This window comes from Pseudophryne corroboree, chromosome 1, assembly GCF_028390025.1.
Source record: "Pseudophryne corroboree isolate aPseCor3 chromosome 1, aPseCor3.hap2, whole genome shotgun sequence".
In the NCBI taxonomy this organism is placed as follows: domain Eukaryota; kingdom Metazoa; phylum Chordata; class Amphibia; order Anura; family Myobatrachidae; genus Pseudophryne; species Pseudophryne corroboree.
The window spans coordinates 377,011,852-377,034,181 of record NC_086444.1 but is presented as its reverse complement, the minus strand read 5'-3'; the positions used below and the strand labels follow the sequence as shown (position 1 = coordinate 377,034,181).

Sequence of the window (22,330 nt, the reverse complement as noted above, 5' to 3'; positions counted from 1 at the left end):
GCGGCATATGGAAGGCTGAGGATTGTGTGGAGAAAGGTTCTCGGGCCTGGTCTCCACAGTTATAGCTGGTAATTCTGATATTTTGCCTTATATTCCTGCACAGCCTAGGAAAGCACGACATTATTAAATGCAGCTTTTCGAATAAAGAAACAAGAAAGTCTGAGGTGCGTCCTTTCTTGTCAGAGCCGGGGGCAGAGAAAAGAAGCTGTACAACACAGCTAGTCCCCAGGAACAGAAGTCCTCCCCGGCCTCTACAAAAATGCACCGCATGTCGCTGGGGCTCCACAGGCGGAGCTAGGCCCGGTGGGGACACGCCTTCGTAAGTTCAGCCACAAGTGGGTTCACTCCCTGTTAGATCCCTGGGCAATAGAAATTGTATCGCAGGGATACAGGCTGGACTGTGAGAAGATGCCCCCTCACCGAGGACCCGGCGGGCTTTCCCCCAAGAGAGGGAGCCAGTGTTAACTGCAATTCGTAAATTGTATCTTCAACAGGTGGTGGTCAAGGGTCCCCTCCTTCAACAAGAGGGTGTTATTATTCGACCATGTTATAATCCCGAAACCAGACGGTTCGGTTAGACCCATATTGAATTAATATCCCTGAACATATACCTGAAAAGGTTCAGGTTCAAGATGGAATCGCTAAGAGCGGTCATTGCATGCCTGAAATGAATCGGGACATAAGGGATGCATACTTTCGTGTCCCCATTTATCCACCTCATCAGGCATACCTCAGAATTGCGGTACGGGATTGTCATTACCAATTTCACAAAGGTAATGGCGGATATGATGGTGCGCCTGCGGAAGCAAGGTGTCACTATTATCACATACTTGGATGATCTCCTCATAAAAGCGAGATCAAGAGAGCAGTTGCTGGACAGCGTATCACCTTCTCTGGAAGTGAAATGGCAACACGACTGGATTCTATATATTCCGAAGTCGCAGTTGGTTCCTACAGCTCATCTGCCTCACCTAGGCATGATCCTAGACACAGACCAGAAGAGGGTTTATCTCCCGATAGAGAGAGCTCAGGAGCTCATGACACTGGTCAGGAATCCATTGAAAACCAAAACAGGTGTCAGTGCATCACTGCACTCGAGTCCTGGGAAGGATGATGGCATCATACGAGGCCATCCCCTTCGGCTGGTTCCATGCAAGGACAATGGAACTTACTGGACAAGTGGTCCGGATCACATCTTCAGATGCATCGGTTAATCACCCTATCCCCCAGGGCCAGGGTGTCTCTCCTGTGGTGGCTGCGGAGTGCTCACCTTCTCGAGGGCCGCAGATTCGGCATTCAGGACTGGGTCCTGGTGACCACGGATGCAAGCCTCCGAGGATGGGGGGCAGTTACACAGGGAAGAAAATTCCAAGGTTTGTGGTCAAGCCAACAGACTTGCCTTCACATCAATATCCTGGAACTAAGGGCCATATACAACGCCCCAAGTCAAGCGGAGTTCCTGCTTCGCGACCAACCGGTTCTGATCCAGTCAGACCGCAGGGGCTCATGTAAACCGCCAGGGCGGCACAAGGAGCAGGGTGGCAAGGGTAGAAGCCACCAGAATTCTTCGCTGGGCGGAGAATCAAGTAAGCGCACTGTCAGCAGTGTTCATTCCGTGAGTGGACACGACCTCCACCCGGGAAAGTGGTGACTTCATCAGGAAGTCTTCACGCAGTTTTGCAAATTGATGGAAACTGCCTCAGGTGGACTACATGGCGTCCCACCTCAATAAAAAGATAAAAAAGGTTTTACGCTGGGTCAAAGGACTCTCAGGCGATAGCTATGGTCGCACTAGTAACACCGTGGGTGTTCCAGTCGGTCTATATATTCCCTCCTCTTCCTCTCAGACCCAAGGGCTGAGAATTGTAATAAACGGAGGAGTGTGAAAAATATTCTTTGCTCCGGATTGGCCAAGAAGGACTCGGTACCCGGAACTGCAAGAAATGCTCTCAGAGGACCCATGGCCTCTGCCTCTCAGTCAGGACATGTTGCAACAGGGACCCTGTCTGATCCAAGACTTACCGCGGCTGCGTTGGACGGCATGGCGGTTGAACGCCGGATCCTAGCGGAAAAGGGCATTCCGGATGCAGTTATTCCTACGCTGATAAAGGCTAGGAAAGACGTGACAGCAAGACTTTTTCACTGTATATGGCGAAAATAGGTTGCTTGGTGTGTGGCCGGGAAGGCCCTACAGAGGAATTCCAGGGGGGTCGATTCCTGCACTTCCTACAGTCAGGAGTGACTATGGGCCTAAAATTAGGATCCATAAAAGGCCAAGATTTCGGCCTATCCCTTTTTCTCTCAAAAAGAACTGGCTTCACTGCCTGAAGTTCGGACGTTGTTACAGGGGTGCTGCATATTCAGCCCCTTTTGTGCCTCCAGTGGCACCTTGGGATCTTAACGTGTGTTGGATTCCTAAAATCCCACTGGTTTGAGCCACTTAAGACCGTGGAGCTAAAATATCTCACATGGAAAGTGGTCATGCTTTTGGCCTTAGCTTGGACTAGGCGTGTGTCAGAATTGGCGGCTTTGTCATGTAAAAGCCCATATCTGATCTTCCATATGGAAAGGGCAGAATGGAGGACTCGTCCCCAATTTCTCCCTAAGGTGGTATCATCGTTTCATTTAAACCAACCTATTGTGGTGCCTGCGGCTACTAGGGACTTGGAGGATTCCAAGTTGCTGGACGTAGTCCGGGCCCTGAAACTTTATGTTTCCAGGACGGCTAGAGTCAGAAAAACTGACTCGCTATTTATCCTGCATGCACCCAACAAGCTGGGTGCTCCTGCTTCAAAGCAGACTATTGCTCGCTGGATCTGTAGCACCATTCAGCTTGCACATTCTGCGGCTGGACTGCCGCATCCTAAATCAGTAAAAGCCCATTCCACGAGGAAGGTGGGCTCTTCTTGGGCGGCTGCCCGAGGGGTCTCGGCTTTACAACTTTGCCGAGCTGCTACTTGGTCGGGTTCAAACACTTTTGCAAAATTCTACAAGTTTGATACCCTGGCTGAGGAGGACCTTGAGTTTGCTCATTCGGTGCTGCAGAGTCATCCGCACTCTCCCGCCCGTTTGGGAGCTTTGGTATAACCCCCATGGTCCTTACGGAGTACCCAGCATCCACTAGGACGTCAGAGAAAATAAGAATTTACTCACCGGTAATTCTATTTCTCGTAGTCCGTAGTGGATGCTGGGAGCCCATCCCAAGTGCAGACTCTCTGCAATACATGTATATAGTTATTGCTTAACTAAAGGGTTATTGTATGAGCCATCTGTTGAGAGAGGCTCAGTTATTGTTCATACTGTTAACTGGGTATAGTTATCACGAGTTGTACAGTGTGATTGGTGTGGCTGGTATGAGTCTTATCCTGGATTCCAAATCCTTTCCTAGTAATGTCAGCTCTTCCGGGCACAGTTTCCCTAACTGAGGTCTGGAGGAGGGGCATAGAGGGAGGAGCCAGTGCACACCAGATATAGTACCTAATCTTTTTTTTTTTTTAAGAGTGCCCAGTCTCCTGCGGAGCCCGTCTATACCCCATGGTCCTTACGGAGTACCCAGCATCCACTACGGACTACGAGAAATAGAATTACCGGTGAGTAAATTCTTATTTTTAATACCTACCGGTAAATCCTTTTTTCTTAGTCCGTAGAGGATGCTGGGGTCACATCAAGAACCATGGGGTATAGACGGGATCCGCAGGAGACATGGGCACTTTAAGACTTTAAAAGGGGTGTGAAATGGCTCCTCCCTCTATGCCCCACCTCCAGACTCCAGTTATAGGAACTGTGCCCAGGGAGACGGACATTTCGAGGAAAAGGATTTAATTTTTAACTAAGGTGAGATACATACCAGCTCACACCTCAAGCACGCCGTACAACATGGCATTCAACACAACGCAAGTCAACGGCATAAACATCAGCAACAGGCTGACTATAAACGTAACACAACATGTGTGTAACCACAACTAATAACTGCAGATACAGTACGCACTGGGACGGGCGCCCAGCATCCTCTACGGACTAAGAGAAAAGGATTTACCGGTAGGTATTAAAATCCTATTTTCTCATACGTCCTAGAAGATGCTGGGGTCACATCAAGAACCATGGGGTTATACCAAAGCTCTAGAATGGGCGGGAGAGTGCGAACGACTCTGCAGCACCGATTGACCAAACATGAGGTCTTCCTCGGCCAGGGTATCAAACTTGTAAAACGTTGCAAAGGTATTTGAACCCGACCAAGTAGCTGCTCGGCAAAGTTGTAATGCCGAGACCCCCCGGGCAGCCCCCCATGACGAACCCACTTTCCTGGTAGAATGGGCCTTCACCGAATTCGGTAACGGTAATCCAGCCGTAGAATGGGCATGCTGAATCGTATTACAGATTCAGCGCGCAATAGTCTGCTTGGAAGCAGGAGCCCCAATCTTGTTGGGAGCAAACAGGACAAACACAGCCTCCGTTTTCCTAATCCGTTCAGGTGACATAAATTTTCAAAGCCCTGACTACATCGAGAGACTTCGATGCTACTAAGGCACCAGTAGCCACTGGCACCACAATAGGTTGGTTCATGTGGAATGATGAAACCACTTTCGGCAGACATTGCTGACAAGTTCTCAACTCCGCTCTATCCTCATGGAAAATCAGATAGGGGCTCTTGTGAGACAAAGCCGCCAATTCATACACCGCCTCGCGGATGCCAAGGCCAACAACATGACCACTTTCCAAGTGACGAATTTCAACTCTACCTTCTGCAAAGGTTCAAACCAATGTGATTGAAGGAACTGCAACACCACAGTAAGATCCCATGGAGCCACAAAAGGAGGTTGGATGTGCAACACGCCTTTCACGAAAGGCTGAACTTCTGGAAGGGAGGCCAATTGTTTTTGAAAGAAAACCGATAAGGCCGAAATTTGTACTTTAACTGAGCCCAACTTTAGACCCGCATCCACACCTGCTTGTAGAAAATTAAGAAAACATCCTAAGTGAAACTCCTCTTGGATTCACACCAAGACACACATTTCCTCCAAATACGGTGGTAATGTTTAGACGTTACCCCTTTTTTAGCCTGGAGAAGTGTGGGAATGACTTCACAGGGGATACCATTTCAGGCTAGGATCCGGCATTCAACCGCCAAGCCGTCAAACATAGCCGCGGTAAGTCTTGATACACGCACTGCCCCTGCTGTAACAGATCCTCTCGTAGAGGAAGAGGCCAGGGATCTCCTATGAGTAATTCCTGAAGTTTAGGATACCAAGCCCTCCTTGGCCAGTCTGGAACAATGAGGATCGCCTGAACCTGTTCTTCTTCTTATGATCTTTAGCACTTTTGGAATGAGAGGAAGCGGAGAGAATACATACACCGACTGAAACACCCATGGTGTTACTAGTGCGTCCACTGCTATTGCTCAAGGGTCCCTCGACCTGGAACAATATTTCTGCAGTTTCTTGACGAGACGAGACGCCATCATGTCTATTTGAGGAATTCCCCAACGACTTGTCACTTCTGTGAAGACCTCTTGATGCTACTGCTGTTATATTGTCCGATTGAATCAGGACGGGCAGATTGCGCAGATGTTCCGCTTGAAGGAGGCCATTGTAAATGGCCCTTAAATCCAGAACGTTTATGTGTAGACAAGTTTCTTGGCTTGACCATATTCCCTGGAAGTTTTCCCCCGTGTGCGACTGCCCCCCAGCCTCGGAGACTCGCATCCGTGGTTACCAGGATCCAGTCCTGGATCCCAAACCTGTAACCCTATAGGAGGTGAGAGCTGTTCAGCCACCACAGGAGTGAGATTCTTGTCTTGGAAGACAGGATTATTCTTTGGTGCATGTGCAGGTGGGATCCGGACCACTTGTCCAACAGGTCCCACTGAAAAACTCTGGCATGGAATCTGCCAAACTGAATGGCCTCGTAGGCCGCCACCATTTTCCCCAGTAACCGAGTGCATTGATGGACTGACACTTGTCAGTTTCAGAATTTGTTTGACCAGGTTTTGAATTTCCAGAGCTTTTTTCCACTGGAAGAAAAACTCTCTGTAATTCTGTGTCCAGAATCATTCCCAAAACCGACAGCCGCGTCGTCGGCACCAACTGTGATTTCGGCAAGTTTAGGAGCCAACCATGTTGTTGCAGAACTGTCAGGGAGAGCGTAATGTTCTGCAGTAACTGGTCCTTGGATCTCGCCTTTATCAGGAGATCGTCCAAGTACGGGATAATAGTGAATCCCTGCTTGCGCAGGAGAACCATAATTTCCGCCATCACCTTGGTGAAAACCCTCGGAGCCGTGGACAGACCAAACGGCAACGTCTGAAATTGGTAATGACAATCCTGAACTGCAAACCTCAGGTAAGCCCGATGCGGAGGATAAATGGGAACGTGCAAGTAGGCATCCTTTATGTCTACCGACACCATAAAATCCCCTTGCTCCAGAGTGGAGATCACCGCCCGGAGAGATTCCATCTTGAATTTGAATTTTCTTAGGTAGAAATTGAGGGATTTTAGATTCAGGATTGGTCTGACCAAGCCATCCGGCTTCGGGACCACGAACAGGCTCGAATAAAATCCTTCTCCCTGTTGTGACGGGGGAACCTTGATAATGACCTGATTTATACACAACTTTTGTATTGCGTCGCGTACAACCACCCTGTCCGGAAGAGAAGCTGGTAAGGCCGATTTGAAAAATCGGCAAGGGGGAACGTCTTGAAACTCTAGTTTGTACCCCTGGGATACTATATCTAAAACCCATGGGTCCAGGGCCGAACGAACCCAGAACTGACTGAGGAGTTGGAGACGCGCCCCCACCGGTGCGGACTCCCGCAGAGGAGTCCCAGCTTCATGCGGTGGATTTGGCAGAAGCCGGGGAGGACTTCTGCTCCTGGGAACCTGCCACTGCCGGTGACTTTTTTCCTTTCCCCCTTCCTCTAGTAGCAAGGAAGGAAGAACCTCGGCCTTTCTTGTATTTATTGGGCCGAAAGGACTGCATCTGATAGTGGTGTGTTTTCTTTTGTTGTGCAGCAACATAAGGTAAAAAGGACGACTTACCCGAGGTAGCCGTAGATACCAAATCGGTGAGGCCGTCACCAAACAAGACACCACCTTTATACTGCAGAGACTCCATATTTTTCTTAGAGTCGGCATCAGCATTCCATTGATGAATCCACAATGCTCGTCTAGCTTAGACTGCCATGGCATTGGCCTTTGTACCCAAAACGCCAATATCCCTTGCAGCTTCCTTTAGGTATGCTGCAGCGTCCCTGATATGACCTAGTGTCAAGAGAACACTATCCCTATCCAGGGTATCTATATCAGATGACAAGTTATCTGCCCACTTTTCGATAGCACTACTCACCCACGCAGATGCAATGGCTGGCCTGAGCAGCGTACCTGTGGTGACATAAATGGATTTCAATGTAGTTTCCTGCCTACGATCCGCCGGATCCTTAAGGGCTGCAGTGTCAGGGGACGGAAGAGCCACCTTTTTGGACAGCCGTGATAGAGCCTTGTCCACAATGGGTGGTGACTCCCACTTTTCCCTATCCCCAGAGGGAAACGGATATGCCACCGGAATCCTTTTGGGAATCTGAAACTTTTTGTCAGGATTTTCCCAAACCTTTTCAAATAGGGTGTTCAGTTCATGAGAGGGAGGAAACGTTACCTCAGGCTTCTTCCCCTTATACATGCAGACCCTTTTGTCAGGAATAAGAGGGTCCTTCGAGATATGTAATACATATATGTACATAGAATATATAGCGCTATAAATGGTATAAGCAGACAGGTGTAAATGACAATAAAATTTATTGGACATAAACTATTCAATAAGTCAAAGGTAAAACACAATGTTAAAAAATGGAGCTATTCATAAAAAGTTCATAGAAACCAGTCTCTGGTAAATTAGGACCTATGGGACTGTGTAGTATTGTCCAGTGGTCAGTGGACCTGGAAGATGTTAAAGCCTTTTTACATGGGATAAGATGTTCCACAATAATTACCACTCTTTAAAGATGGATGGTTCCCTTAGCGGTGGTTCAGATGGCACAGACTCCAACGCCAAAAAGTGAAGGGAATTGAAGAAGTGGATGATCAACAGCAGGATAACACACCATGAGTTGAATCCCAGGCTTAGAGTCCACTGTCCGATGTTCTGGATGTCCCAGGTCAAGTCCATTTAGAGGTTACCAGTGTCAGGCCTGACGCGTTTCGCTGTCAACAGGGGCAGCTTTATCAAAGGTATAGCTCCTAGCTCCATAGTCCCTTTATAGGGATGTCCATTATACATAATCATCACACCTGTCTGCTATCACTTTAATTTTATAATATATATATATATATATATATATATATATATATAATTTGATCAAAACACATAAATCTTAACATTTCATAATATATGTAATACGTCTTTTAAAAACGTCTTTTGAAAAAGGATCACTGCACTATATATTTTCTTTTTGTTTTTGACCACACCACCAATAACCATTGTGTGGAGGTGGTCACCTTTCTCTAGGTTGATTGCAGAAACGGTGGATCATTATTATTGTGAATATCTAGGGTGATTATTGTCTTATTACCTTCTATGACACATGGGAGAATAATTTGTCCTTTGAGCGCCACGTGTGTGTAACGTTTTTTCTATATCATTCGATTTCAGTGTTGTGGATGTACACTTCTGTTACACTCATTTGGGCTGCACCTTGGTCTTAATTGCGCACTGGAGTTCTCACTCTTGCTACGAACACGTCTTTTATCGCCACAATCATGTACCGAATGCTCTTTGCTAATTTCGGATCTAATCTGGCATCACTATAGTCGACACTGGAGTCAGAGTCCGTGTTGGTATCAGTGTCTGCCAACTGGGCAAATGATCTTTTTTGTGACCCAGAGGGGGTCTGGACTTGTAACAATACATCCTCCACAGATTTCTTCCATGCCTGGTTCTGAGACCCGATGGACAATTGTCTTTTTTCAACCTTAGATACTATGTTACTCCGATTTATCCAATCTCTTATTAATAAGAGCCACATTAGCATTCAAAGCATTCAACACATTTACCCAATCAGGAGTCGGCGGTGCAGACAGGTTCGCTCCCACAGCCGTCTGTGTCCCTAATACAGCCTCCTCCTGGGAAGAGCACTCCGCCTCAGACATGCCAACACACGTGTATTCACCACTCACAGACACACTGGGCATATAGGGGACAGACCCACCTAAAGTCTGTCAGAGAGACACAGAGGGAGTTTGCCAGCTCACAACCCAGCGCTTCACCAACGGTTCTGAAAACACTAAATAATGCCCCAGACCTGCAGCGCTTTTATAATCAACATATATTGCACCAAATTTACTGTGCCCCCCCTCCCCCCCGTTTTTCACCCCGATACTTATGCAGCAGTGAGAGGAAGGACCAGCGTCTCTGCAGCCTGTGTAGAGAAAATGGCGTTGGGCTGTGTGAGCTGTGAGGGCTAAGCTCCGCCCCCGTAATGGCACGCTTCAGTCCCGCTATTTTTTCAAAACTTTTACACTGGTGGGAGTTAGGACAGTCCCTTGTTGCCAGTGTCATATAGAGGTTTATATGCTGCCCAGATCGCCGCACCCCCCCCCCCCCCCTGTAGTGCCGCTGTGTGTGGGAGCATGGCGCGCAGCGCGATCGCTGTGCGGCACCTCAGAAGCAGTCACTGAAGTCTTCTTTGCTTCTTCTACTCACCTGTCTTCTGACTTCTGGCTCTGCAAGGGGGGTGACGGCTGGCTCTGGGAACGAGCATCTAGGCGTACCTAGCGATCAGACCCTCAGGAGCTAATGGTGTCCTGTAGCCAAGAAGCAGAGCCTTTAAACTCACTAGAAGTAGGTCTAACTTCTCTCCCCTAAGTCCCACAAAGCAGGGAGACTGTTGCCAGCAGTTCTCCCTGAAAATAAAAAACCTAACATAAGTCTTTTCAGAGAAACTCAGAGCTCCTCAGAGTGCATCCAGTCTCCCTGGGCACAATTCTAAACTGGAGTCTGGAGGAGGGGCATAGAGGGAGGAGCCAGTTCACACCCCTTTGAAAGTCTTAAAGTGCCCATGTCTCCTGCGGATCCAGTCTATACCCCATGGTTCTTGATGTGACCCCAGCATCCTCTAGGACGTATGAGAAAACAATCGTGGATGTAAAAGTTTGTGAAATGATGTAAAAAGACTATACATAGGGAAGCAGTCTTATCAGGCTCCACAGGAACAACTGCATCTGCTGCTATTCATTAAGAAAGAAGTCTTGCAAGTGAATCACAAAATACAAAACAGCTGTACAAAGCAATGATATCCAGCCATGAAAAATGAAACAGAGTCCCCAGTGTCTTCATATCCAGCACTCATTACACACCACTCTGAGCTGTAATCCAATCCCATGTAACCTCATATACTCATACAGTGAGTAACTGCACAGGAATGGGAGTCTATGCACTGCATACAATATAGAGGACAAGCTCAGATCTAACATCTCTCTCCCTTCCACTGAGAGTCAGAGAACACAAGTCATGACAAACTAATCCGCAACTGCATCACAAGGTGCCCGAGTGTAATTAGCTTCTAGCGATTCCTGGTCATCAACTGCAGTGACCTACCGTTACGTGAATATAGAGCAGAGCTATAGAGGCTGCATGCCTTGAATAAAGACAGAAACTGGATAATGTCAACTAAAACCTCTGCATTTTCATTCTTACTACTAGAGATCTCCTTTACATTATAACAAAATCACAACTTTCATTGTAGAAAACCTGACCACAGGATTTGATCCTTCTAAAGTGCTTATGCCAGGCTGTGAGAAACATGAGTACGCCAGTGTGGACCCACCCACAATAGCTGTTAAAGGTCAAACGCTGCTTGCTAATTGAAGTAATTCATCTCTATGCAATTATATAAGAAAGAAGTGACATGACATTACCCATTTACAACACAGAATGAAAGCACAGCAACATGAGCCATGTGGTATTTGCACTGTATTAGGAATAACATACATGTATAACTGCAATGAGGAAGATGGGCAAGAAGAAGAAAGCAAGACAGTGACCATAGCACAGCAATTGCTGGAGGTTCAACATCTGGCCAAACATTTGAAAAATGAAAGGAAACAAAATCCAGCTTTGTAAGGAAGCAGGCCCTTCCTCCCACACCCATCTATCAACAGCCAAGAACCCTTCCCCCTACCATTCCACCTCCAAACTATGCCTATGCATTGCAACACAAATACACACCTTATTACTCAAAATCTGGAAAGGAAAGGGTGACCCCCTAAGTCAAACTTTTTTTACAAAAGCATTCAAAAGAATTTAACCTTTTCAGGGAGAGTTTTGTTTGTGTTTAGACCAAGTACCCTTTATCAGAAATTCAGATGTGACAAACACACAGAGCCGTTATCTAGCTTATGATTTCCAGGAGCTTCACAAGAAAGCAAAAGACACTACCTACCGGCTTGCAAAAACAATGTCCACGTTGTGCATTTTACCAGCATTTTTTTTTTTAATGTAGGCACATTTACAGATGTGATACACATCATGAAAACAGTAACTAAAGCAAATGTTTAGTCGCGGTGAGATTGCAGATGTGCTTACCACCATGAACTAGACACGAGGTGTTTAGTTTGTTGCTGAGTGACAAGAAGTGAAGTACTGTAATGGCTCTTACAAACGGTAAAGTGTTTGGTTTATGCTGAAGCTACACCATGAGACTGCCAGCTAATGTCACATCCCTACAATACAGCTGTAATCTCTCTCATTGATGACTGAAGATAAACATAAAAAATCAACCAGATCAGACTGGACAAATGAAATCACAAGCTATGAAGGAAGTAAATGCAACCGAAAGACATTTGTTTAGTCAAATGTGTTAGAAGACCAATAGTGAAGAGTACAAAAACACATAAAAAAAAATAGCTAGAGACACACAAGCAGTAGTACCCAAATCTTTACTCATATGTGGAAAGTACAAACTTATAAGCAGGGAACAACTCAACAGGATATGGCTCAGGTATTACTGTACAGCATGCAAATATTTACCTAGCAATCTTCTGCGTTACCTAGAATGTTATCAGGCAGTCCGCGAGACATGGCTTACTGGGTTGGGCAACTACTGCACTGTTGCACTTTCCACAGGACTTTTTTCTCTCCCAAAAATAAATCTTTAGTGGAATTTTAAATTCTCAATGCACATGAATTAATACACCTGGATTTGGTCTTTTGACTTTCTACGGTTAAATGCATGTAAACAGATGTGAAAACTAACATTTTTGTACCAAAGGAGACCATGCATATTTCCGTTTGACTGGCATCCTGCCACAGTGCTTTACCACTTTTTTATTGTTAAATATTTAATATTTATTTTTTCCAATTTATTGGGGGGAATTCAATTGTTTTTTTCACGCCTGTCACTGGGTAGCACCCGACTGCAGCAATTCAATTGTTCTGCCGTTCGGGCGCCCATTAGCCGTAGAGGGCACAAAGGGTGGAATTCAATTGTTTATTGTGCCCTATCTCCCGTATAAAGTGACAGGAGATCAGGGTGCTGGGGGATATTCAATTGATCTTTTTATCGCCACATGGCGAACATATAGGTCGGGTTTAGCCACATAAAGCCGCTAAACCCGACCAAAGTGATGGGTGCAATGCGAAAAGTCCCGTTTGGGCAAGATCCAATTGTTTTCGCCGCTGGCAGAGCAGCTGATCATGCCTGAAAAAAGAAACAATTGAATAGCTCAGTTGGGTGCCATCTACTGAACTGCCAGTGTCATAAACAATTGGATCTTGACCCAGATTTTTCTTGCAGCTTCCAGAGGAGCGAGAAAAAATGTGCAAAGTGAGAACTTTGGCTGCCCAAACAGTAGTGGGACACCCAAAACAGGACTTCAGACGTGTAGACAATGGGGGGGGGGGGGCAGAATTTAGTCGTTTTAGGCATCTAAAGACACCCAAACAATTGTCACTATTCCACAGTTGTTTGGGTGCACATGCATACTGCGTACAAACAGACCAGATTTAGCCACCTAACACAGTTAAACCAGTCTAAAGTCCTGCTTTGGACCCCCAAAGTGCCAAGTTTGCATACATTTTTCACATGGCCGATGGGCGCCGAATGACAGAACAATCGAATTGCTGCCATTGCCATTAGGTGCCTTCTAGTGGCGGCCGCGATTAAAACTGAAATGGCCCTATTGTGTCTGAAGTGCATCAATGCATTTGAAAACAATCATATAAATGGTAGCTCATTGTAAAGGCAAAGGGATGCTGTTCTGAACAGTTTCCATGTGTCTGGCATGAAAAAGATAACTTCCTGTCACAGACGCACGAGAAGCAGATTGAACGGAGTTGCATATGTAGCCAACAGTATATTACATGTGGTGATGTTTATATACAATCTCTTTCTTTTAGCACCTTCTTCGAGGGAAAGCCTATAATGAAGACTTGAAACATTTGTTGTATAAGCCTCAGGAGTCAAAAATCTGTTAATTTACTGAACTAACTTCAATTCGTTTTTTTTATTTGACCGCTAGTAGCTGACCTTGCATATGACAGCAAACAATGGGTCAATTTAATTCAGCGGGATTGAACAGCGCCGGGGAGGAGATCCCGGTGCTACTCAATTCATTGGGGTCGATTCTATTCGGCAACTAATGAATAGCGCCGGGAATTAGCTCCCGACGCTATTCAATTCAGCAACTAATTACCTGCAATTGTCGGGAATTCTTCTCTCATCCCCTGGGGATGAGATGAGAAACCCGACAAAAGTGCTGCCTCGCGGCCGGCGCGAGGCTGATTCTGTCGGGAATCAGCCTCGCGCCGGGGAGTTAAGTCGGAGAATGCCCGTTCTCCCGACAATTCAACCTGTTTTGTCGGCGAGAACGGGCCATCGCCGACGTAACTAGTTGCTGAATTGAATAGCGTCGGGAGCTAATTCCCGGCGCTATTCATTAGTTGCCGAATAGAATCGACCCCATTGTGCTGTTATGTCAGAGAAGGCTGGTTCTAGTGGACTAAACAGGGTGTTTAGTCCGTGAGAATTGTTGGCATTCTCCAACTTAAGTTCTGGAGCGATGCCGTTTCTGTTGCACTACGGGCAGAAAACAGCATTGCGCTAGTACTGTTGTCGGATTTCTGCACACACCTACGGAGGGGTGTGAGAAGAAATCCTATCATTGTCCATCACATCACGCGGAATTGAATAGCCCTCCTGGTGCTATTCAATCCGCGCTAAATTGAGTTGACCCCAATGACATGGTGGAAAACTGTATTTAAGATAGCAAACTATTTTCTGCACAATGACGACATATTAAATACCTGATGAGAGCCAAACACTATACCACTAACAAAACAATATTACATGGGACTGGGAACTGACTGAGACACCTTAAACATGGTCATCTTGGCTACATATCCTGCCAAGACTAAAAGCCGACATTACACTTTATTTAAAACAAGCCATGAATGGCCAGCCAAGGAATACACAAGCCATCCCTTGAAATAACATGGAGCGCCTTCTCCTGTTGCAGTTGACATTTTCTTTGCCCAGGGCACTGATTAAAACTTTATTACTTATACTACATAAACATATTCATCACTAGAGATATAAGAGCGATGTTATAAAAAGGTTAAGAAATAAATAGATAAATGGAGGAAACAGATGTAATTTAAGAGTATGCAGTATATATTACCAGCATATATAAAATATATTATCCTATTTTAAATGCATCTCTCAAAGAAGAGCATAAAAATCTCTCCACCACTGCAACACTACATGTCATTTTATCCTATTCCTAACAGAAATGCCATCCAAGTAGTAACTCTATTCTGTCACATACAGGATGTGAAGAGACCTTTTAAAGCTGCAACATACACCAAGAATGTGACTTTGAGTCATCTGCAACTTCCAAAACACAAACTCAATAGTCTATTTAACAGGATGGAGAATTAGCCACTATGCTCACACACAAGTGGGGAAATAAGTGGGTCTGCCTTGGTATCACAGTTGTACAAAACTCCAGATTTAAAACACAGGGCTTAACATTGCACCCAAACCTCCAGGATTGCTGCATAAGGAAACACAGAATCTAAACCATGTGCATCTGGAATACAGGACACTCAGAGAAACATGACAAATAAATCAGACAGCAGTGAAGAGAACAAGCTCTCCATCCACATAGTGCAACGCTTAACCCTATAGATTGCAATCTTGTGAGCAGGGCCATTTTAGCGCTTTGTCATTACCCAGGCTTGGTTTATTAATGTTTTGTTCCCAATAGAAAGCACAAGTAAATATGCTGACACTACACAAATAACTTTACAAGAAGAAAAAACAGCCAGTCCCAGGCACCCAGCTCTGATCAGTGTGGTAGTGACACAGAATAGTTAGCCACCGACACAGACACATGTACAGTATATATACAGTGGCTGCTAGGCATGCACACTTATCCTCCAAATCACAGGTGGTCCATGGCTATGGAGACACCACGGTGCTGCATTTCCCCACAGCAGGCTACATCCACAGCTTGCTCCGCCATGTGAGCAGATGAAGAGTGACACCTGGAAGAGTAGCCCGGGCTCCAGGCCAAAGTTACCCCACACATATTAAATGTATATTACATGTGCACTGTGTGATGCGCTGTGAGACTGCTGAACCAAGATACAAAGAGGCTGAGCCGGAGCCCGTCCTTTACACAGCTGCCTGCACACACGCAGGCGCTGCCATCACATTCCGTGCTTTGTGCCCATCGCTCACCCAGGTCGTCCATGTTGCCGCCGCTCAGCCGGAGCGGTCCCCAGTAGTCGGACACAACTTTCTGACTTCAACGCAGGAACGCGCCGCCGCCCCCTGCGTGCGCGGTCCCAGCACCCCGCCGAGCCACACCTCACTAATACGTGCGGTTTCCTAGCCTCACGCTCACTCTCAACCGCCTCCATCTACGTAGGTAGGCTCGCGTCTCGGGAGGGCGCATTCTTCGCTGCGCGTTCCCGGGCCTCTCCCGTGACATGCGGCAACCTGTGGCTAATCATTTGTCATGGAGCCGCTCAGCTCATTCTTGTGTCAGCTTGTACATAGTATTAGATACCAATATATAACAGTTATTTCCATGGGTGGTTTGCTGAAAAGGTACGTGCTTCATGCATAAGAATATGCCAAGTATACCTCCATCCTCATCATGACAGTCACTGGACACGGTTACGATATCATTTTGCTGAATTGTTAATTATCAGTGTTAAATCTGCACTGCCACTTAATGTAATGCAGGCCACACACTATAGTCGTAATTCCTCGTTCTGCTGATCTGATAGTTGGCAGACATCGATGATTGACGATGAATAGGTTGGGGGAATCGGGGAAGAAACAGCATGTTAAAAAACCCAGACTCGCTAATCCTGATCGATTTTTTAATCCATGAATCGAGGAATTCCAACATGTGGGATTTCCCAATACTCCAACCTATTTATTGTCAAAATGGGGAATTGCCCCAATACTTGGCAGATGCATGGGCCCATTAGGTAACCCTATTTCCCTAACGAGTCCCAGTTAGAACAGTATAGAAACAGAACATGTAAATCAATCCTGATCACCACTTTAGTAGGTAAATTTAATGCTGGCCATACATTAAGGTGGGTACACACTGGCCTCTCTTGAATGGCCGATATATCGTGGGTCCATCGGCCAGTGTGTCTGGGCGATATGTCTGTGAACTCCGTCGTTCACAGACATATCGCGTCGGCCCCGCAGCACAGCCGACGGCCAATATATCTACCGATATATTGGCGCGTCGCTGTGTGTGTACGGCATGCTGTGGCAGCCGGCGGTGATTGACAGCTGAACTGGGCGGGCGTGTGTACACGGCCGCCCAGTTCATGACGTCAGTCCCCGACGGATCGGGCAGTGTGTATGCTCAACACACTGCTCGATCCGTCCATAGATATATCTGCCGATCAATTGATTGCATATATATCTATCAGTGTGTACCCACCGTTAGAATGACCAGCATCAGATGCGAGTCGTCTCACGATTTTCCTGGAACTCCCTGGCAGTTCTGGACTCACAATTTGGTGTTTTTATGACACACAATGTGCATATGATCTTATCACCCATCCTGCACCCCTATACAATGGATCATCTCTCGAGCCATCATATGCCTCACAAAAAGCATACACTCAAATGACGCTGATCGAACGATCCATCAAACGATGCATTGTATGTGCATAAAACATGGGGGGTCATTCCGAGTTGATCGCTCACTAGATACTTTTTGCAGCGCTGCGATCAGATAGTCGCTGCCTATAGGGGAGTGTATTTTTGCTTTGCAAGTGTGCAAACGCCTGTGCAGCCGAGCTCTGCAAAAACATTTTGTGCCGTTTCTGAGTAGGTCTGAACTTACTCAGCCCTTGTGATCACTTCAGCCTATTTGGTCCCGGAATTGACGTCAGGCACCTACCCTGCAAATGCTTGGTCACGCCTGCGTTTTCACAAACACTCCCAGAAAACGGTCAGTTAACACCCATAAACGCCTTCTTCTTGTCAATCTCCTTGTGATCGGCTGTGCGAATGGATTCTTCGTTAAATCCATCGCTCAGCAACGATCTGCTTAGTACCCGTACGATGCGCCTGCGCATTGTGGTGCATACGCATGCGCAGTAGTGACCTGATCGCTGCGCTGCGAAAAACAGCAGCGTGCGAACAGGTCGGAATGACCCCCATGGTACGATGTGCATACAGTTACGACAGATAATATGGGCTGCACATATGATCAGAGGATGCGGCATTCGACCTTTATGTCACTACGGGTACGCTGCTCAGACCTGCCGTTGCGTCGGCATGGGTGAGTAGCACCATTGGAAAGAGGCATCTGACAATTTATATCTGAAAAGTTTCAAATTCAAGATGGAATCTCTTCGAGCAGTGATCTCCAGTGTGGATTGGGGGGATTTTATGGCGTCAGTCGACATCAAAGATGCCTATTTACATGTCCCAATATATCCTCCACATCAAGCTTTCCTGAGGTTTGCTGTTCAGGATTGTCATTACCAATTTCAGACGTTGCCGTTTGGTCTTTCCACAGCTCCGAGAATTTTCACCAAAGTAATGGCGGAAATGACGGTGCTCCTGCGCAAGCAGGGTGTCACAATTATCCTGTACTTGGACGATCTCCTGATAAAGGCGAGATCAAAGGAGCAGTTACTAAGAAACGTTGCGCTCTCCCTGACAGTCCTGCAACAACATGGTTGGGTCCTAAATTTGCCAAAGTCACAGTTGGTTCCGACAACACGGCTGTCTTTCTTGGGCATGATCCTGGACACGGAACTGCAGAGAGTATTTCTCCCAGGGGAAAAAGCTCTGAAAATCCAGAACATGGTCAAGGAGATTCTGAAACCGGCAAGAGTTTCGATTCACTCGGGTGCTGGGGAAGATGGTGGCAGCCTACGAAGCCATTCCGTTTGGCAGGTTCCATGCCAGGGTGTTTCAGTGGGACCTGTTGGACAAGTGGTCCGGGTCTCACCTGCACATGCACCGGAAAATAAGCCTATCTTCCAGGACCAGAATATCTCTCCTGTGGTGGCTCCAAAGTCCTCACCTCCTAGAGGGACGCAGGTTCGGGGTCCAGGATTGGGTCCTAGTGACCACAGATGCAAGCCTCCGAGGCTGGGGGGCAGTCACACAGGGGGAAAATTTCCAGGGAAAATGGTCAAGCCAGGAAGCTTGTCTGCACATAAACGTTCTGGAATTAAGAGCCATCTACAACGGCCTTCGACAAGCAGAACATCTTTGCGGTCTGCCCGTCCTGCTTCAGTCGGACAACATAACAGCAGTGGCGTACATAAACTGCCAGGGTGGAACAAAGAGCAGAGCGGCGATGGCGGAGGCCACAAAAGTTCTCCGCTGGGCGGAAAAACATGCAAGCGCTCTGTCAGCGGTCTTCATTCCGGGCATGGACAACTGGGAAGCAGACTTCCTCAGCAGACACAATCTCCATCCAGGAGAGTGGGATCTTCATCAAGAGGTCTTTGCAGAAGTGACAAGTCATTGGGGAATTCCCCAAATAGACATGATGGCGTCTCGCCTCAACAAGAAGCATCAGAGATATTGTTCCAGGTCGAGGGACCCTCCAGCCAGTGCAGTGGACGCCCTGGTGACACCGTGGGTGTTTCAGTCGGTATATGTGTTCCCTCCACTTCCACTCATTCCAGAGGTGATAAGGATCATAAGAAGAACAAGGGTTCAGGCAATACTCATTGTTCCAGATTGACGGCGTGGCGGTTGAACGCCAAATCCTAGCTCGAAAGGGTATTCCAGGTGAAGTCATCCCCACTCTGCTTAAAGCTAAAAAGGAGGTTACGGCAAAGTATTTTCACCGTATTTGGAGAAAATATGTGTCTTGGTGTGAATCCAAGAAGCCTCCTACGGAAGAATTTCAGCTGGGTCGTTTTCTCCATTTTTTGCAGGCAGGTGTGGATGCGGGCCTAAAGTTAGGCTCCATTAAAGTACAGATTTCGGCCTTATCAATTTTCTTTCAAAAAGAATTGGCCGCCCTTCCAGAGGTTCAGACTTTCGTGAAAGGAGTGCTGCACATCCAACCTCCATTTGTGCCCCCGGTGTCACCATGGTACCTTAACGTGGTGTTGCAGTTTCTTATGTCACACTGGTTTGAACCTTTACGAAAGGTTGAGTTAAAATTTCTCACTTGGAAAGTGGTCATGCTTTTGGCCTTGGCGTCCGCAAGGCGGGTGTCGAAATTAGCGGCTTTGTCTCACACAAACAAAATTGGGGCTCCTGCTTCTAAGCAGACTATTGTACGCTGGATCTGTAATACGATTCGGCATGCTCATTCTATGGCTGGATTGCCGTTACCGAAGTCGGTGAAGGCCCATTCTACCAGGAAGGTGGGCTCATCTTGGGCGGCTGCCCGAGGAGTCTCGGTGGTTCAACTTTGCAGAGCAGCTACTTGGTCGGGTTCAAACACTTTTGCTAAGTTCTACAAGTTTGATACCCTGGCTGATGAGGACCTTATGTTTGCTCAATCGGTGCTGCAGAGTCGTCCGCACTCTCCCGCCCGGTCTGGAGCTTTGGTATAAACCCCATGGTCCTTTTGGAGTCCCCAGCATCATCTAGGACGTATGAGAAAATAGGATTTTAATACCTACCGGTAAATCCTTTTCTCTTAGTCCTTAGAGCAGGCATTCCCAACCGCGGTCCTCAAGGCACACTAACAGTGCAGGTTTTAGTGATATCCAGGCTGCAGCAGAGATGGTTAAATCAAAATAACTGAGCTACTAATTAACTAACTAATCACCTGTGCTGAAGCCTGGATAACACTAAAACCTGCACTGTTAGTGTGCCTTGAGGACCGTGGTTGGGAATGCCTGCCTTAGAGGATGCTGGGCGCCCGTCCCTGTGCGGACTCTATATGCAGTACTTGTTGATAGTTATTGCGTTTGTTACACAAAGGTTGTGTTTCGGTTATGTTCAGCCTGTTGCTGTTTTTGGTTCATGCTGTTAACTGGTACTGTATTTTCTTAAAAAGCCATGTTGTACGGTGTGTTGTGGTGTGAGCTGGTATGTATCTCACCCTTAGTTTAACAAAAATCCTTTTCCTCGAAATGTCCGTCTCCCTGGGCACAGTTCCTATAACTGAGGTCTGGAGGAGGGGCATAGAGGGAGGAGCCAGTTCACACCCATTTAAAGTCTTAAAGTGCCCATGTCTCCTGTGGATCCCGTCTATACCCCATGGTCCTTTTGGAGTCCCCAGCGTCCTCTACGGACTAAGAGAAAAGGATTTACCGGTAGGTATTAAAATCCTATTTCTCTAACGTCCTAAGTGGATGCTGGGGACTCCGTAAGGACCATGGGGAATAGCGGCTCCGCAGGAGACTGGGCACATCTAAAGAAAGCTTTAGGACTATCTGGTGTGCACTGGCTCCTCCCCCTATGACCCTCCTCCAAGCCCCAGTTAGATCTCTGTGCCCGAACGAGAAGGGTGCACACTAGGGGCTCTCCTGAGCTTCTTAGTGAAAGTTTTAGTTTAGGTTTTTTATTTTCAGTGAGACCTGCTGGCAACAGGCTCACTGCATCGAGGGACTAAGGGGAGAAGAAGCGAACTCACCTGCGTGCAGAGTGGATTGGGCTTCTTAGGCTACTGGACATTAGCTCCAGAGGGACGATCACAGGCCCAGCCATGGATGGGTCCCAGAGCCGCGCCGCCGGCCCCCTTACAGAGCCAGAAGAGGTCCGGAAAATCGGCGGCAGAAGACGTCCTGTCTTCAACAAGGTAGCGCACAGCACTGCAGCTGTGCGCCATTGCTCTCAGCACACTTCACACTCCGGTCACTGAGGGTGCAGGGCGCTGGGGGGGGGCGCCCTGAGACGCAATAAAAACACCTTGGATGGCAAAAAATGCATCACTTATAGCTCCTGGGCTATATGGATGCATTTAACCCCTGCCAGAATCCATAAAAAAGCAGGAGAAAAGTCCGCGAAAAAGGGGCGGAGCCTATCTCCTCAGCACACTGGCGCCATTTTCCCTCACAGCTCCGTTGGAGGGAAGCTCCCTGGCTCTCCCCTGCAGTCACTACACTACAGAAAGGGTTAAAAAAGAGAGGGGGGCACTAATTAGGCGCAGTATTAACTATACAGCAGCTATAAGGGGAAAAACACTTATATAAGGTTATCCCTGTATATATATAGCGCTCTGGTGTGTGCTGGCAAACTCTCCCTTTGTCTCCCCAAAGGGCTAGTGGGGTCCTGTCCTCTATCAGAGCATTCCCTGTGTGTGTGCTGTATGTCGGTACTTTTGTGTCGACATGTATGAGGAGAAAAATGATGTGGAGACGGAGCAGATTGCCTGTAATAGTGATGTCACCCCCTAGGGGGTCGACACCTGAGTGGATGAACTGTTGGAAATTACGTGACAGTGTCAGCTCTGTATAAAAGACAGTGGTTGACATGAGACAGCCGGCTACTCAGCTTGTGCCTGTCCAGACGTCTCATAGGCCGTCAGGGGCTCTAAAGCGCCCGTTACCTCAGATGGCAGATATAGACGCCGACACAGATACTGACTCCAGTGTCGACGGTGAAGAGACAAATGTGACTTCCAGTAGGGCCACACGTTACATGATTGAGGCAATGAAAAATGTTTTACACATTTCTGATAATACGAGTACCACAAAAAAGGGGTATTATGTTCGGTGAGGAAAAACTACCTGTAGTTTTCCTGAATCTGAGAAATTAAATGAGGTGTGTGATGATGCGTGGGTTTCCCCCGATAACAACTGATAATTTCTATAATGATTGGCATTATATTCTTTCCCGCCAGAGGTTAGGGTGCGTTGGGAAACACCCCCTAGGGTG

General features: G+C 47.1%; 1 protein-coding gene across 4 annotated transcripts in view; it reads right to left on the bottom strand.

The window, feature by feature from the left end:
* Positions 1-15,958, bottom strand: part of PXN (paxillin) — a 72,287-nt gene extending 56,329 nt beyond the window's left edge. For 2 of the 4 annotated variants that reach the window (XM_063913135.1, XM_063913136.1), the window contains exon 1: positions 15,728-15,958. In XM_063913135.1, the coding sequence (XP_063769205.1) occupies positions 15,728-15,740 (13 nt within the window). In that variant the 5' untranslated portion in view covers positions 15,741-15,958. The remainder of the gene's footprint in view (positions 1-15,727) is intronic. The other 2 variants (XM_063913137.1, XM_063913140.1) reach the window with 2 other exon arrangements.
* Positions 15,959-22,330: the final 6,372 nt, after the last annotated feature.